We start from the raw sequence: 19123 nt of genomic DNA on the forward strand, positions 1-19123 counted from the left end.
TACTTGAGTACAATTTTTGGCTACTCTACCCACCTCTGGTCACTTATAATTCTCTGCCAGTTGCACTTAAGATATACAGTGTCTTCAATTAAACTTCAAAGGCAACGTTTTTCAGAAAAAATAAAAAACAAACATGTAACAAGGCAAAATATAATTTCAAGGGGAGGTGCCATTTTTAAAGAAATTGAAACATCAGAGAACGTGTTACTTTTAGATTAAGTTTATTCATGGTTTGGAGTCAGGAGTATTATTTAAAGAACTTCACAATGCAACATTTAGTACTTAGTACATAAAGACTCATACTGTCTAGGTTTATACTCAATACCCTACCTAGAGTAATGAACTGCCCTTAATGTCCATGCACGATTGACACTTCTAATGCACAAACAATCCTTTTTGTCATTGTAAATATAACAGTTTATAAGATAAAATGGTTGTGCAGAGATTCCAGTTTTTGTAAAGGGCTGCGTTTTCATGGATCACTTTCATTAAAGCTGTAATTTTCATGTGCATCTCATTAAGTAACAGTTATGAGTCATAAGCATGCAATTCTTTACAAATGCACATTATACACAAAAAATGCAAGCAAGAATTACAGTATGCTATGTACACATGAGAAACATAAACATGGACTGCAAATATACTTAATGTCTGAAGTTAATAACCCAAGATCAGACAGTGCTCTCCACTGCTTGGTAACACAATCCGATTCCCTTCTTTGGCTACTTTAGCATGAAAGTTTGTCAGTACTGTGTACCAGTGAGTGGGTTTCTTTGTATTTTAAGTTAAACTATTGAAACACGGCCTGAATTGTGGGAATTCACTTTTCTTGGGGGCAAAGAGGCTGATGTGATATTTCTTCTTAACGGAAGAATGCCTGGAAACAGCTTGCAACGAGGTTTTAGATGGAAGGCATATCACATTTACATACTATCTATACTAATAAAAGGCAAAGCACGCACGCACTCACTCACTCACTCACGTACGCACTCACGCACTCACTCACGCACGCACTCACTAATTCTCCAACTTCCCGTGTAGGTGGAAGGCTGAAATTTGGCAGGCTCATTCCTTACAGCTTACTTACAAAAGTTAGGCAGGTTTCATTTTGAAATTCTACACGTAACGGTCATAACTGGAACCTACTTTCGACCAAATATACGGCCATAGCCTGCAGCTTGGTCGCCGTGTGAGGCGGAGTTGCGTCCCGCATCATCATGCCTCCCAAGTAATTGAGTGCCTGCCCATATAAGGTAAATATTCGTAGGTGAAGGACTGTGCTTAGGCAAACGAATAGGAAAGCAAGGTGTAAAGCTTAACTTTAAATTAAGTTCATAGACACGCTGCCACTGGCGTTTGTCATGCCTAAGACGAATACGATATTCGCGAGATACAAGTTTAATGAAAGGACGCGGGGTATAAACAAGACTTGATCGCTTTGTAACTAAATTAAAATTGCTGGTGAAGGACTGTGTTTATGCAAAATGAGATGGTCAGGGATTGAGTTTGGCACAAACTCAGCAAAAGTGTGACAGAAACTTAAGTGCCAGGTCTGAGCTAACATTAAATAACTGCTGTTGAAGGACTGTGCTTATGCAAACGAATAGAGAGCAAATCTTATGTTATTTTTAAAATGTTTCCTTTTCTTTTTCATAACTTCTTTAACACACTTCTTCTCCGCTGCAAAGTGCGGGTATTTTGCTAGTAGTTAATAAAATCTTCCCACTACTCATTCACTGGACCGGTCACAACTGAATCACAGTGTGTGACCAATTATAAGATTGTTTTTAAGTTTCAATTCTAAGATTTGTATTGTGAGTAATGCAAGGCAAGGGACAATTTGCCAGCCAATTAATGTAAGCAATGGCAGAATAAGTACAGTGATTGAAATATAGTACAGGCCAAAAGTTTGGACACACCTCCTCATTCAATGTGTTTTCTTTATTTTCATGACCATTTACAGCACTCCATCACTCTCCTTCTTGGTCAAATAGCCCTTACACAGCCTGGAGGTGTGTTTGGGGTCATTGTCCTGTTGAAAAATAAATGATCGTCCAACTAGCCTGACTTCTGCACAACACAACTGCTGGTCCCAACCCCATTGATAAAGCAAGAAATTCCACTAAATAACCCTGATAAGGCACACCTGTGAAGTGAAAACCATTTCAGGTGACTACCTGTTGAAGCTCATCGAGAGAATGCCAAGAGTGTGCAAAGCAGTAATCAGAGCAAAGGGTGGCTATTTTGAAGAAACTAGAATATAAAACATGTTTTCAGTTATTTCACCTTTTTTTGTTAAGTACATAACTCCACGTGTGTTCATTCATAGTTTTGATGCCTTCAGTGAGAATCTACCAATGTAAATGGTCATGAAAATAAAGAAAACACATTGAATGAGGAGGTGTGTCCAAACTTTTGGCCTGTACTGTAGGTTAATATATGAAACATCAAAGAAGCAGTATTATTGATGAATCAATATTTTGTTGAGCCAACTCTGGTATCTGTAACAGCCAAGACCATTCATAATTATACATTTGCCTAGAAAAGAAAACCAATACCAAGGACAAAGCATATCAGCAATGTTTAAAATAACATGGGGCAAGAGGAACCCACTTGAACATTTCACATGAAAAAGTGCACAGTGAATAATGAATAAGCAAGACGATATTGCCTTCCAAAAACATAGCAGAAAACACAAAGACGATACATTTGCAAGTGCAGATGACCTTTTGACTTTACACTTTGACTTTAAAGTAGATGTAACAATCTCACTGCTAAAAATGAAAAACCATTAATATTTTACATTTTTATTAACTTTCTATGTTATAATAGAGCATTTTTTTCTTTACCCTCCTTGAAAAAGTGCATTACATGTGCCAAATTTAAAGGGAACAGTAATGGACATCTGTTTACAGGTCTTGTCCAGTATTTCAGGACATTAAAGTCCTGACTTTGGACATTTATTGTACTCACTGTAAATCATTTTTTTCTTGCTATGCACTTTTCATCACTTTCCTGTTGAAACAAAAAATTCTTGAACAGTTTCATGTTCTGGTAGGGAGCACATGTTTTTACCCACAATTTCTATTTCTGTAACCATTAAAATTGTCCTAATTACTAACAAGATTGACAGTCCTTACTGTTGAAAAGCACTCCTACAAAAGGATGAAATCACAACTATTGTTTATGGTAGCAGTAATCTAACCTGGTTGGTGAGGAATATCCAGTATGCTACACATATCTCTTAGCAGTTAAATTAAAATGCCCCACTTCTAACCACAAAACTTCCTTTCAACATATCTGCAGTATCCCCTAGGTGATGTTTTGCAAACACCTTGTGGCCAATTTTTTTTTCCTTCTTCGTCCACAGTTTCATCCTTGACAATCTTAACATAAAAGCTTTTTTGTGGAATGCCCTGGCGATTGTTGATCCATGAAGACCAATTTTAATTGTAGCCAGTGACCTCTGCTACTCATTCAATACCATCATTTATCATGAATAGCTTCCCTACGAAGCACACTTGTTGTCCAGCAACTCAGTTTAGAGGGAGGGCGAGATATAAGCAGTACAGAACTAGTTTAGTATTCTATATAAAGACTGCATTGAGCTCTGAAGAATGTTTAGTGCCTTTGAAATGATTTTTTAGCCTTCCCTGGACTTCCCATGTCCTTTTTCCTTCCCTTTCAAGCTTTCTTTTTAAAGCCTCCACTATACTGTGAGGTGTTACTAAAACTGATGGGAATTTCTCTCTACAGAATTACATTTAAATCATGTAATCCACTAATTTCCTCTATAGATAACACTCATCAACTAAATGTTTGTTGGTATAGTGCAAGAAAGAGCAAGTCCAAAGTTGCAGCTACAAAAAGGTTGAAATAATTAAATGATTCCCATATTTGATTGGGTGTGAAATGGTCAAAGTTTTTGAAGTTTCCTATTTAATTTTACACAGTAAAAAAATGTGTTCAGCAAGGAGGGAAATATCCAGATTATGTATATAACAAATTCAGATTATTTCAAACAACAAAATATAAAAATTTGTTGGAAGCTGAACACTTTTTCTTAGCCACTGTATGAAAGAGGCCATACCATTCTTTCATAAGAAGTCCTACCATTCATAATGTTGGTAGAAAAAAAAGGCCATCTTAAGCAACCCCCAGAATCTTCTGTAAGTGCTCAGTTTGGCTGAGATTCAATGGCTGAGTCATGGTACACATTTTACACAACCATTGCATGCTTTAAAACATTCACTGAACACTTGTGCCATGAGAATGGATACACTAGGATTACAGAAGATTCTGCCACCATCAGAAAATAAATGCTTTGACATGATCACTCAAAATTACTTTGTAATTATTGGAATTTTCCTAGTCACCACAAGGTGAATCTGTGGAATAAGTGAGTCAGGAAAAACTCAACCAACCTTGTAATAGAATCACCAGAACCCTTTATTGTGGGAGGCAAACAAGCAAACTTACACGTCATTTGGCATGTGTCAAATATATTTATTTGCTTGCATTGACAAGATATTGTCTCCCCAAAGTGAAGGTCATTGTATTATCCCATAATGCAAAACGCTGCTTGTTATGCATGCTACTACAGGTAAAAGTCTGCTACAACGAACTGCCAGGGACCTAAAAAATATTTTATTTTAATGAAAATTTCATAGTAATGAGATTCTGTATTTGTCACTATAGTGTTTTCTTTAACTTGCGTCCAGGAGTTTGCAATCATTTCAATAGCTTCTTTCGCGTACATTTTAATCTCCTCCTTTCTACAAGTTATGCTAATGAGACTTTTTCTCAGCATTTCCTTGCGATAATACACTTTCAGGGTGTGAATGATGCTCAGATCCAATGGCTGAAGCACTGATGTGCAATTGGTTGGGAGGAATTCAACGAGAACATTATCTAAATGTGGAAGCTTGTTGTGGGCGGCACGCACAGTTATCAATCAGAAGCTGAATCATCATTTTCTACTTTTTCTTCATTTTGTGTTTCTGAACTTTTTGGGATCCCTCCCCAATGGGAACGACATGCTGAAGTGTGTCGTGAAGCGCAACTGCCGCGTCTGCAGAAGATTGTCTGTTGCCAGGGCAGAGCAACAGCAGGCTCACAGCACTGCAGTGAAGCGCCACAGAAGCAAATCCTAAAAGATTGGGGTCACGCTATAAGTCCCTGTCTTGCATCCCAAAACATGAGGCTGAGTCTCAGTACTTTAGCAGAACAAGCTTTATTCAGCTTGAAACAGAAACAGGAGAGTTATTTATTGTACGGTGACATGCCACTCTCCTATACACAGATACAGCAGTGTTGTGGCCAGGTTAGTGGCCAAGTAATACTGTTCCCTGCATCACCCATCGAGATCTTTTCTGTTTGCTTTGGTGAAGAGCCGCAGCAGAGCTGTGAGCCTGCTGCTGCCCCAGCAACAGATGGCGATTGCTCTTCGGCATGTTGCCCAGTTGGAGAAGATCCCAAGAGAGTTTAGAAACCTCACATTTTCTTGAATGAGTGTGGCATTAATATGAATGTTTCTAGAACAAGAATCATTGGACCACATAAAAACTGCTTTTTCAACATCTTCAAATGCAGCAGTTTGCATACGTTTACAACCCAAGATTTTTCTTTTTTTGCTCTGTCTTTCAAGAAAGTTGACAGCGCCGATGGCAAAATTCCGAATTCACTGGCAACATCTTTTTTTCTTTTTACAGCAACTGAGAGCTGCAAAAATTATTATTTTTTTTCTAATATGAACCGTTAATTTTTTTTTGTGTCTGCCATTTCTATAGGAGGTGACAATGAGTTAAATTCCAATGGATGGTTTTCAAAGTTGATGAGGAATAAGCAAAAGGTATTACTGAAAACCACCGAAAACAAAAACAGCAAAAAAACAACAGTACGAGGAAAGTTCAAAGAAAGAAAAAAATTACAATGTTTCTGTTTGGGGATCGTTGTGCACAACTGAGCTGCAACTACAGAACTAACTGCTCTTTGGATGATTCATTCAGGCAGTTCAAGTTCTTTTGGGCACTTCGTTGCAATGAAAGTATCTGGTGAATGTATTTCATAGTAAGATTTTTATAGACTCGTGTCATATGGGGAAACTTTTGGGACCATAAAAATACTTTGTTGTAATGAAAATTTAGTTATATATTCATTTTAACAGAATTTTACTTTTATTAAATGACCAAAAAAATAGTTGAAATCCATCCATGTATGAAAAACAAGCTTAGTGATTTTTTTTTAATAGTCATGGCACAAATATAAAAAAAACAAGCTTAGTGATTTTTTTTTAATACTCATGGCATAAATATAAAATTGGTTATCAACAAGGACTCCCAAATGTGTATTTTTGTGAGTCAGTCCACTAATTTTCCATTTAAGTAGGTGGTACTATTCTCTCCTTTGTAAAGATTACAAATTATTTTTCATTTTATTCCATATCTATCTTGGAAACATTTTCAAAGCAACATTAAATAAAATTTGATATCTTGCTGCTTAGGGAAAGGGCAGCTTGTCTCATTTGCAAAACTTTACTGACAAAAATATATTTAAAAGAAAAAAAAAAACACATGCTGCTTTTGAAACAGATGGGCTCCAGTAACCCTAAGCTAGATTAAACAGTTTTAAGAAGGTTCTGTTAGTTAACATGAATATTATATATCTTTCTCTGATAACTTCTTTTCGCTCTCCTCCAATTTTATTTCCCATCGCCACTGAATCAGTTTTCATTTATATCATACTTAGAAAACAACAGATATTCACAGGCCAAGGCTGATGGTTCAATTACTGCCTGTAAACCACTATGTAGCCCAAACAAGTCACTTAAATTAACTGTGCTCCAATGTGCAAGGAATCTAACATGAGCCTAAAATAAAATGTTTTGGATAGGGTATTAACCAAATATAAAGAAACAAAAATGAATCTGGAGAACTGTAATGGGTGCAATTGAACAAACCATATATACAGATGACTTGGTACTTAATATTTCAAATCTAAGCTCATTACTACAGTAAGTTCTAAATGTAAACACAAAGGAGTGTGTCAAAATTTCTGTGATCAATTTAAATAAGAACACATTTTTTCTTATTATTAGCCTTGTATATTATCTTAAATTTGATCAGATTCTTTAAATTGCCTCTCAGCAGTTCACATACACGGCAATCAAACGATGGAAGGATTTAAAGTCCAGCCTATTCAAATTTAACTAGCTTACAAAATTTACATTGTTAAAATGAATGTCCCCTCAACTTTGAACATTGTCTATGCATTTCAATATATAGAAGAAAACTTTAAAACTTAATGTAACATTAACTTCCTTCATTTGGAATACAAAGAGGTCACTGATAAAATAAATACATACATTTATCTTACATAAAGCAGAGGTGGATACAGTGATAGCTAACTTGATTAATTCTACTACTGGTGGTATGAATACACATATTATGAGACTATGGAAGGAATCAGAAAGAAAATACTCAGACTGGCTAGCAATGGAGAGGAACTTTTGCACAAATTCTTTCCTGTATGTCTTGCTCTGTATACCACTAACTAACTGCCAACTAAGCAGAAATCTAGTAATTCAACACTCACTGAGAGTATGGTACTGATGTAGAAGACACTTGAAGCTGAAAATGTTATCGTCTTGCATTGGTGCAATTAACAGTCATATTTTCCACCATCCCTAAAGTGAAAAATACTTAAGTATGGATATGGAATATTGACAGTTTTGTAACAAGTACAGTCTGTTTCTATCCTCTGAACAGTTTTGCCACAAATATAACCTTTTATTAAAAACAACTTACTACATGCAAATGAAAAATGTACACTGTTGTGTTAATGGTAGTATAAAAATGCACATGGCAAGTTGTACACTAAAGCGGTGGTCATCATGTTCATTCTTGGACAGACATAGCAGCTTAAGGTTTTTTTTTTCCCCCAACATAGCATAATTTCTTAATTTGAACCCAATTATCATTGCTGAAGCAGTAACTACACAAGTGGCCTTGTTGTGCATTATTTTAGTTTGTTAAGATTTTTGCCTTCTTTCTCACTATTAACTGTTTAAATTCTCTCTGCCAATTAACAATGATAGGCAAAAGACAAGGTAACTAGCAGCTTACCATTTAACTTAAGGATTCCCAAGTTCAATTCTGAGGATCCACTGTGGCTACAGGCATTCATGCCTACCAACTTCTGCTTTTAATTAAACTTATATCTTTATTAAGGAAACTGTTATTTCCTGGTTTCTGTTTTACATGTAAAACTATGGCAAAAATACAACAATTTCTAAATGTAAACTTCACAATACTTCACTCTTCTGAATGCTGAATAAGAAGAGAAAAAAAGCTGGTAATTAAACAATGAAATCAATTGGAGGTATAATAACTCACTGAACATTCCTGAAACAAAACCCTGCAGCCACAGTAGGCCCCCGCAAGACTGAACCTGAGGAAAATTTATCTAACTTGACCCGATTTACAAACCCTCCAGAGGTCTCATGCATAACGTTGTGTGTAGAATTCACACTAAAACATGGTGTACAGACAAAAGTTGAAATGTACATACAAACAAAACAATTCAGATGCAGAAAATCGTCTGTAAGCCAACTACCACACACTTCCGATACATAAATCTTAGTCTGTGTGAAATGTAACGCTTGTGCACGCGCCTGCCACCCATCCCGGACTCCTCCCAGAACTACGCTTCTTTGAATATGCAAATCAATATAAATATTCCCTTAAGTTCAGCATTCTGTGAAAAGACAATGACAAAAGCGCTGGGAAAAAAAGATTATCAGCGAATGCCAAGCGGAGGAAAGGAAAAACGTACTATTTGTTGGTTTAAGCAGTTGTATACCGTAGATCCCGGGAATACAGGCCGACCCGGTATATTAGCCGAACCCCTTCTCTACCTACTAAATTACATGTATTTGCCGATGACCGGTATTTAAGCCAACTTCCTTCTCCAAGCAAAATTTTCTAAATTTCCTTAAAAGTGTCTCTTCGAGTATATTTATAAATGTTTATCGGCGAGAATTTAAGACTGCCGGCATTTTTGATATATAATATAATGTGCATAATTTACCAAAACACCAATAATTTTTCTAATGTTCTAACTAAAAAGTTATAAAAAGTGCCTAGCCTACTTCAATTAAGCTAGGAGCATGGTGGCGCACATGGTCGCAGCGGCTCAGGGCTCTCCTTTTCAGTGCACTTTTTTGTTGTTTTTGTACTTTTTTTTTGTCCTTGTTTGTGCACGATCGGTTCGGCGAACATCCGCTACACCATTCAGAACCTTATAGACATCAGTGTCCAGAGCCAGACATCTGTTTCAAGTGTTTTTCATCACACGCACAACATCCCAGACAACATAGCGAGACCAGCGGGCTCTCCGTGGATTGTTGTCGGGTCTAGGAGACGACACAGACAGAGGAGGGAAAGAAAGCAGAAGCGGGGCCGCAGATCTGGCGTTATGCTAAAGCTAAAAAACAACCATACAAGCCCTATATAGAACTTTTTTCTGCACTGAAGGAGCTGCTTTTAATCTAATTGTAGATGCGTACAGTGACAATAAAAGGCATTCTATTCTAGAAACAATTTCATACTGTACTCACCATTTAATTTGACATCTTTGGGCTGCAGGAAGGGAGGAGATATTTACACACAATGTCCATCTTCTTTTCGATTGCGATCGCTTTCTTTTACCTTCTCTTCCTTCCTTAGCAATTATGTGTCTTGCTTGCATGGTCTTAATGAATTATATATATATATATATATATAGGTAAATCACTGCAATGACGGAAATTAAATCCACAAACACATGTATCTGGGCTCCGACTGACGCTACTAACGCTCTCGGTTGTTTGTTTACAATCGCAAGCGATACACGTGACCGCATCCGTTTCGTAACGCAAGATGTTGGTCGCAAATCAAAACAAAAAATTTCATTTTAAACTTCCCGATAATTTATTATAAATTTTATTAATAAAATCAACAACTAAAACACTTTTTTGAATAAATTCTTTATTTAATTTAAAGTACCGGCATGCAAAGTTACTTCTTCATCTGAAAGATGGCTCTGTGGTTTTGTCATTATTTACTTCCGTATTCATCGGCAAAACCGGCATTGCGCTGGAAATCTTGAATCTGAAACGATACTCGTTGTATAAACCGACCCCCAAACTCCAAGCCAAAAATCTAGGACGAAATTCTCGGCTTATATAACGGGATCTACGGAACAACAAAATGACATTGATCAAAAGTTCAACTTCAGAAACTCTCACTGTGCTCGAAATTAAAAAAAAAAAACTCTCAGATATCAAAGTCGCCATGAAAAAGCAAGTCATAGTCCACCATCTGAGTGTCAATTGGAAGCTTATTAAGGTACAGTGAAAAGAAAAGAAAATAGGGACACAGTGGGGGAAAAAAGCTCAAAATGTCAACTTTAATCTTGAAATTTCCACTTTAATCACGTAGTTTATTTTGTCAAAGCAGAACGTAAAGAGCCCCATCCAAAGATTGCTCCTGCAAGATGCTTGCTGCACCATGCACAACCCTTGATAAAATAATTTATTGCAACAGTACTGTCTCTTTCAAACATATTAACCCCCAATTCCTGTCCTTCCTTTTCTTTCTCCAAGTAACCAATTGCTACACAATCAGCTCTTTGTCATGCCATCTGTAAGCTTAGAACGGCAATTCTTCAAAACTTTTAACACTGAAATACCTTCGTAGTACATTTTTAATTATTCCATCCATCTATCCATCCAGAGTCAGTCCCAGCAAGCGTACAGCGCACGGCAGAAACAAACTCTGAACGGGGGCGCCAGTTCATTGCTACTGCTGTCCACACGTTTAATAAAAGTATACATTATTTAAATGAAGTTAAAAATGTAACTTTATAATGTAATATATGTACTTTACTGCATTTCATCTGAAAAATGATATCAAGAGCTCCAAGAAGATAACGCCTGGAAATGTAAATCAACTTAGAATCCAGTCATCATCATCTGTAAATATGCTCTCTCTTCTATTGAATTGAATTCCTTTATTGTTATTGCATGGTACAATGAGATTCAATATGCAAATCCTTCATAAACATATTTTTCTATAAAGTGGTAAAATAAAAATAATAATAATAAAGTAAAAAAACAATGAGAAATATACAATACAAAAGCATAAGTGGCTCAGGGTGTGCAATAATACAACTGTAATGCAAGTTTACAGTGAGGTAATTATAAGTATAACAGTTCTACCGGGAGCACTTGATGGACTTACTGAGTGCATTTATTTCTCTTGGGATGAAACTGTTTCTGAATTGCAAGGTTCATGCAGGAAAGGCTCTAAAGCGTTAGCTGAATAGGAAAAGTTTAAATAGTCTGTGTGCATGGCTGAGGCAGCATGTGCTAGAAGCTGTACTCCGAAAATTCTCTCCACTCTTGATACAATCTGCTGTAGAGCTTTCCGATCAGCTGCTGTACAGCTGTGATTCTACACTCCGATACAGCACGTTAAAACACTCAGTGGTGCACTGAGAGTAACAATGCTAAAGCAGCTATAGTATGTGGAATAGTTTGGCCATTCCGTGCACCATTATATGGTTACAGGATGATTACAATCAGATGCCTTAACACTAGAATTACCAGAGCCTATGAAAAAACTCATAAATCCGTCCCACCTTAAATCGCTTCTTAAAATCGTTCACAGCTCTCCACCAGCGTCTTGTCATCTAAATGTGCTGATAAAAATCAGGCTGCAAGCAGCCGGCTACTCCATCCCCCCACCGACTTAGAACGTACACAAACTTCTGCCAGCTCATGCCTTGATTGATTCCTTCTAACTTTATACTTCTTTACGCTCTCTATACCAAGTTTTATCAATCACTACACAGTTTTCTCTTTTGATTATTTACGAGTGGAGCACATAATTTCACGCAGTCAGATGTGTGACAATTCCACTACATCACGGTTCTATTTCCAACTGCTGTTACAATGCTATACAAAAATAAACCTAATTGAATTACACTAACTAGTTACTGTTAGCCATAGGTTGTCCACTGCACTTTTGACTTCATACTTTAAGTACCACTGACTTGTACGGAACTGTTTCTTTTGTATTGTAACAATATAATGTTAATGATCTGAAATGTATTGATAGAAAAGAAAATGTAACTATACGCTGTTTAATTTGTATTTAGAAAATATAATTATACACTGCTTAATTTGTATTTTAATGCTACTGATGAAACTACATAGTCTATTTCACTATTCAAATAAGTGAAATTAGGCAATATACATCTATTTTAGGTGGCACACTGATACACTGGTAAGTAGACCAGGGTTTGCATCCCATATCCTCCCTGCTTGGAGTTTGTATATTCTCCCTGTGTTTGCAAAGGTTTCCTTTAGGTGCTCCACGTTCCTCCCACTGTACAAAGACATGCAGCTTAGGGGAATTTGTTACACTAAATTGACACTAGAGTGTGTTTGGTATGTGTCCAGGGTTTCCTCCTGCCTTGCACCCAATGCTGGCTCTGATGGGCTGCAGCCCCCTCCAACACTAGTCTGGATTAGGCAGTTTAGAAAATGACATGAAATTGCATCTATTCTAAAATGTTAATTTGTGTATTTTGTGAAATGTCTTTTTGTATTTAAAAAAATTCCCCTTCTTTAACTTCATGGCGGTATGCAAAACATTGTCCCTCAAAAAACAATTACTTCATACCCTTATGCCAATGTTCTACTTCCAGGCTATTTTATTAGCAATGGGAAAGATTTGACACCAAAAATAACAGAAGCATGAGAATGCAAGGATGAAAGGATTTTACAATCTCATTACATTAGCCAGCACAACTTGTGTAATACTGTTGAATGACCAGGAGGGGGTCAGTCACTTGGCCTAAGTCTCCAGAACTGTGACTGTGTCAGACTTTGTCATTGACTTATGTTATACTTGAACTTTTGTCAATAACAATGTCAGTGAAATTTCACGATACAGGATACATATTTGACAAAAAAAGAAACAACAGAAATCTCTCTCTCTAGCACTTAAATCTAAAGTACCTGCATTATTCAAATGGACAATATTTTACCATTTTATATAACAGAATACAAAATATATACATACTAATAACAGCAGATTTAGAATAGTGATATATCAATCAAGTAGATGCTCACCTAACGTTTAATTAAACTAGTATTGGCATTCACAAATATCACATTACAATGCCAGACTTGAATTTAATTTGTGACAGATATGGGGATTCCTTCCGAAGAATGATACATTCATGGAGTGCTTGAATGTGCACATTATACATTTATTCTCTGACACTTTTTCTCCAATAATTGAAAAATACTGCTTAAAATCCATATTAAAAATACAAATTCGAACATGATAATTTAAACAAATTCTTTATGGCTGTTTTTCTAACCCCATGCTTTTAAATTCTGTGTCATAGAATTGTTTTGGTAGGTTTGCATCATTTACCATTGTAAGATGTACATTTTCATCATTAGCTGTTAAAAAATAAACACACACACTAACAGTAATATATAATGGATGAGTCAAACAGATTCAAATTTCAAATATATTTTTTCTCTTAGGTCAGCTATAATGGTAAGAAAAATTCCAAAAAATGTTGTAAACACTATGTATATGTCTTCCTGTATTAATTTAGCTACAATGTGTTCTGATCTTTAACCACATAAGAAAAAAAGTACTTCAGTGCACTGAAGTGACCTTGTTCAACAAGATTCTATTGAGTTTTTTGCTCCACCAGTACCTCTAATCGGCAGACTTCATGAAAAATTCCTGGATGAACTGGAAGATCCAACTTATTTCTTTCATTTTGTTTACGCGGTAAGACACATAATGATGTTGGATGCACCAAAATTACACTAATGGGAAAGATTGAAAAAACAGACTTGGTAGCATACTTGTATTAAAATTGGTACAGTGTTCTAAGCTACATGCATAAATACACTGTTTTCAAGAACTGCAGTTGTTTGTTGGTGCTCTTCATTACTGATTTTCATCGGATAAATGGGTGGATTCTGAACAGATCCAAGTCAGAGACTTTTTTTTTTTTACTTCATTTAGGGAACTGACAGCATTAGAAGAAGTAAAGAAGGTCTCTATTTTTATTTCTTCCTGATCAAAAAAAATCAACCAAGCTGCTTAAATGCTGCATTGTTTGTACTATGCTGCACTTAAATAATAATGTCCTTTATTTCATATAAACTGTAAACTGCCAAAAGCAAATCTGAATAAATAATAATGTCATTCTTTAATTTCATATAGCCTGTAGACTACCAATAATTTCTGGAAGCCATCGGAAAATACAAACATATTTGAATGAAGCCTAAAAAATGAGCAGTTGCTTTTATCTTGTACTTATATCTTGTAATTATTATTAACATCCTGACAGATATGTTGTTATTATTATTATTACGAAATGCATGCTCTAAGACTATGCACATTTTAAGGAAGTGATATTATATGAATACAAGCGGCTGAAATGAGTTTCCTCCGCAGGGTGTCTGAGCTTTCCCTTAAAGATAGGGTGAGAAGCTCAGTCATCCGGGAGGGGCTCAGAGTAGAGCCGCTGCTCCTCCGCATCGAGAGGAGTCAGATGAGGTGGCTCGGGCATCTGATCAGGATGCCTCCTGGACGCCTCCCTGGTGAGGTGTTCCGGGCATGTCCAACCGGGAGGAGGCCCTGGGGAAGACCCAGGACACGCTGGAGGGACTATGTCTCCCGGCTGGCCTGGGAACGCCTTGGGATTCTCCCGGAAGAGCTGGAAGAAGTGGCCGGGGAGAGGGAAGTCTGGGCCTCTCTGCTTAAGCTGCTACCCCCGCGACCCGACCTCGGATAAGCGGAAGAGGATGGATGGATGGATGGATATTATATGAAAATAAATGTGAGAGCAAAGGAGGAATCTACTATATATTTGTGATCTTTATGTAGATGTTTTTTTGAATTCTAACCTTAGTTATACATAACTTGGTCTAAGAAATGTATTTAGAGCCATGTTTTTACCTTTATTTGATTAAACACAAAGGGTAGGGAATGGGGCCGCAGAATCATATTTCAGTTTGGTTTTAATTTGCATTTTGTGTTCCTCTCTTGCCCGTTTTCTAGCACAAATGTTACATTTATACTTTTGACCTCTTTGACATTATTCTGGATGTAGACATTCACTACAAGGCACAAGCTTTTAATTCAGTTGTTCCAACACATACTGGGACAGGGTTTGCCTACTTCAGACCCATTCTGTCCTCTGAATGAACAACTGATGAAAATAGACATATTTTGCCTAATGCAAAACGTTTAATCACAAGAACTACAACTTTTCTGCCAAAGGTAGATTCCATGCCAAATTTCTTCAGTTATCCATTTTGAACATTAATGATTAACCTAAAACAAAAAGCAAACCAACTCTGGGTAATTTTCAGCCCTTGCAACTTACAAAAGGAAAAAGCTATTGAGAAAACTGTGGAAAAAATATAGATTCCTCCAGGATTAAGTTAAATGGTATCTCTCTCAAAGCTCCATATAGAAAACCAAGCTTAAAAACTATTACTGCACCACATTTAAGCCGTCACTATTAATGTATGCTTCTTGGTTTCCAAGCAGAAACTTGAAACGCCGTTGAGATTTAATGGATTATTGTTTAAGCACTACTGAGTGCCTCAACTGGTAAAAGAGCTACCAAACACAGTGGATAAAACCAAGAGATTGCAGTTTCAAACTTTTTCTCTACAGTAGGCCTATACCTTTTACTATGTAGGCAATCCAAATAAAGTTTTGATTGCTTTCCATTATTTCACATTATACCACCATGGGTTTTGATAGCTTTCACATTATCTCTTTTGTTTTCCCTTAGGAAAACAAATATCAAACATTGTGAAATGCAATTACTGAGTACAAAGAAACCATGTTATTCATTAACTGCAGTTTTTCACAGTGACAGATAAAATTACATTTATTATTAATATAATTTCTAAGTAAACAGTTAATGTTCAAAAAATTACTCGAACATTTACTCATAATTGACTTTTGCAGTAATAAAGCAATTAATTACACCAATCTAGACAGATGTATTTGAAAAGGTAGGAAAATACTCTGAAACAAGCCATCACATTCCATAACACAGTGATCATAGGCCATTTAGAAAATGTAAGTAACCATAACCACTAAACTGCAAGTAACTCACTGCTATTTAGAGATTAACCTCTAATTCAAAGCAATCTGAACAGCTTTCTCTGCAGCTCATCTGAAAATGGATGTAAAGATTTCAAACTTGACACTTTGCTTCCAGTATCACTTTCATATACAATATGTCACTCTTAGAATGTATATTTACCCCAACTAAGAGTATTAATGATGATGCAATTCACTTCCAGTACAGATAACTACAATGCAAAAACAGCTACTACAAAAACTGTCAATAACATGCCAGTAAGCAACTATAAACAAATGCAATAACGTTTAGCTATTCCGTCAACTTTCAAGTTATCCAGAATATGTTGTCCAGAAATCCAATATGCTATACATATAAAAGGAACTTGCAGTTTACTTACCTTCCCAGCTCTTCTCCAATCTCATAATAATCTTCAATATTTTCTTGCCTAAACACCGTCATGATGGCTCCCTTTTAATTTTTGGTTTTCCAAAAACACAACTTGAACACCATACACAGTAGTCCTTATCAGCTTCTCCACATTTTTACCTGGATGGCACATATGTGTGTCCTTTATATTACAAAAGAAAAGAGTGGAGAAGTGGTTATTTAATTCAACAGGACATTCACCATGAACTAATGAGCACACATGTAAAAACCTACAGGTGTAAACAGATGATGTTACTAAAAGTTGAACACGTACATTTTGCGATAACTTAACAACCTGTCATTTTATACTCCCTTAAATGTAAAGCACAGGTAACACCGTTAATAACTCTCGAGGTTGATGGTACAGAGGGGCAGTTGTAGAACCTCATTCGTTTTCATGTTCAGGCGTTAGCCCTTACCCGCTTCCCAAAATGTAAGAAAACAAACATTAATCTTTATTTGATATAGTGCCTTTTACTGCTAAGTGTCAAAAGATCACACAGTAAAAATTACTCCTCGGTGTATCAAACATCCAAGACCCAAAAGCAAATCAATGATCAGCCAAGTGTCACCGCAATAATGCTCGCATGTGGACTGCTGTCGGCCACTTGTGTCAATCTTCCCCTAAAACACTCCCAACCACACCATTATCTCGCTTCTCGATAAACACCATTTGTGCCAAAGCAGGAAGCTAAAAGGATTCCTGTATAAAACAGGCTGTTGCCTGGAGAGCAAATAAAATTTTAAAATTCCCATATAATCAACCAAGTAAGGTGAAGTTCAGGGTATTTAACAACCGCTTTTAAAATAATAATTATCTTAGGCGGCACACGACTCCGAAATACCTTATGGCAGCTGGTCTAATATTTACATTTTGAAATGCTGGCAGGCAGCGAGAAGGGATACGGGTAAGTCCCAATAAGCATTCTCTCAGCGCTCGACTCCCCGGCCTGACGACTAGCTTGCTATTTTTTGGACGTCCGAATAGAAATAATGAAAGACATGGTGAGCAAAAACGCAGGAAAGTACCTCACGATCTAGCGGACCTTCAGGTAAGCAGATGTTTTCAGGAAGCCTGGGTTGTCACACGGGTGACGATGTGCCTCTCTCTCCTGCCGAAGACGGCATTTAAAAGGGAGCGAATGTTCGCAGAAAGCCAGCGGAAGGTAACAATACCCGTGTGCTTCGACTCGCAGACTCGCAGCCTCCCTCTCTCTCTCTCTCTCTCTCTCTCTCTCTCTCTCTCTCTGTCTCCCTCTCCTTGTAATTCTGCTGCACGCCGCCGCCTCCAGCGCTTATGCTGCTGGTGTGTTTCAGACTGCACGAGGCACCACGGCGCGGTTACCCGGGTGAAGTGCATTAGCCAGCCATCCAATCCGAAGGCTCGCTTTCAAACGTCAAAAGCCAAGACAGCCTGGAATGCATCCAAGCGTAGGACTTCAGGTGCTCGCACCAGAATGAGAGACTCTTCGTGTTTAACCGTAGTTTTTTGTTGTTTATTTATTTATTTATTTCGCCTGTAATGGGGGTGAGGTTTCCAACTTTCTTTTGGCAAGTAGACCGGGTTCGAGGTGGACCTAAAGTTAAGCTCTGTGGGCCGACCGTCACCGAGTGCATTTGGAGCTGAAATTGTGCCTGTCAGGCCAATTGTGTGTTAACAACTTATGAGCAAATTAAGTCAGAATATACTACTTTTGTATTTTTATATAGCTGCATTAGCAACACGAAACATCATGCACTTGGAGAGACAGGTGTGTAAATAAAATATCACATCCATCTATTGTCAACACCATGTACTGGAACAGTGGCTATGACCTACAGACCTTTTTGGGAGGCAGAGGCTCAGAAAGGGAAATGGGTTACTTTATGGGCAGGACTTGTTACATCTTAATCCTTGATACTAATGAATGTCCACTTATATTTTTATTTATGTATTTATTTAAATTCATAGGGCATTGGATGTATCCATGGGCATTACAATATTCACAAAACAGCATAAATATTTGTCTATGTTGTCTAAAAGGATACTACACTCCAATCTACTGTGCATATATTTTATTTTTCAAATATAACACATCTTACCAAGATGAAGAAGCATATAAAATAATTCCTTCCGCTTTACATGAAATATAAAATGTTCTGTTGAAGCAAGAGTTCATATCATAACACATCAAATCAAATATTTTGTTTTTGTTCCATAAAGTGTCTGTTGTGGATCAAATATTCCGGAACAACTGACCATCTGGTTCCATAGATCAACATTCTTTTGTGTGTAATAGACTTTTAAAATTATTATGATAAAGAACCCTAGAGCATAATATAAAATGAGTTTACAGTGGCAAGAAAAAGTATGTGAACCCTCTGGAAATAATCACATTTATGTGTTCATTTGTCTTAAAATATGATGTGATCTTCATGTAAGTTACAATAATGAACAAACACAATCTGTTTTGTGTTCATAACAATTACTTTTTTACACTTTGAAATTATTTCATCATTTTTGTCTGGTGCC

At 36.8% G+C, this 19123-nt stretch overlaps 1 protein-coding gene across 1 annotated transcript in view; it reads right to left on the bottom strand.

The window, feature by feature from the left end:
• dapk1 (death-associated protein kinase 1) overlaps nt 1-17902 on the bottom strand; it is a 198591-nt gene extending 180689 nt beyond the window's left edge. The window contains exons 1-2 of the mRNA XM_039758599.1: nt 17641-17902; nt 16583-16753 (exon numbers count right to left, since the gene is read on the bottom strand). Of these exons, the coding sequence (XP_039614533.1) occupies nt 16583-16644 (62 nt within the window). The 5' untranslated portion in view covers nt 16645-16753; nt 17641-17902. The remainder of the gene's footprint in view (nt 1-16582; nt 16754-17640) is intronic.
• Between the last annotated feature and the right edge of the window lie 1221 nt (nt 17903-19123).

The sequence above is a fragment of the Polypterus senegalus genome, chromosome 7 (assembly GCF_016835505.1).
Source record: "Polypterus senegalus isolate Bchr_013 chromosome 7, ASM1683550v1, whole genome shotgun sequence".
NCBI classification, from domain to species: Eukaryota; Metazoa; Chordata; class Cladistia; order Polypteriformes; family Polypteridae; genus Polypterus; species Polypterus senegalus.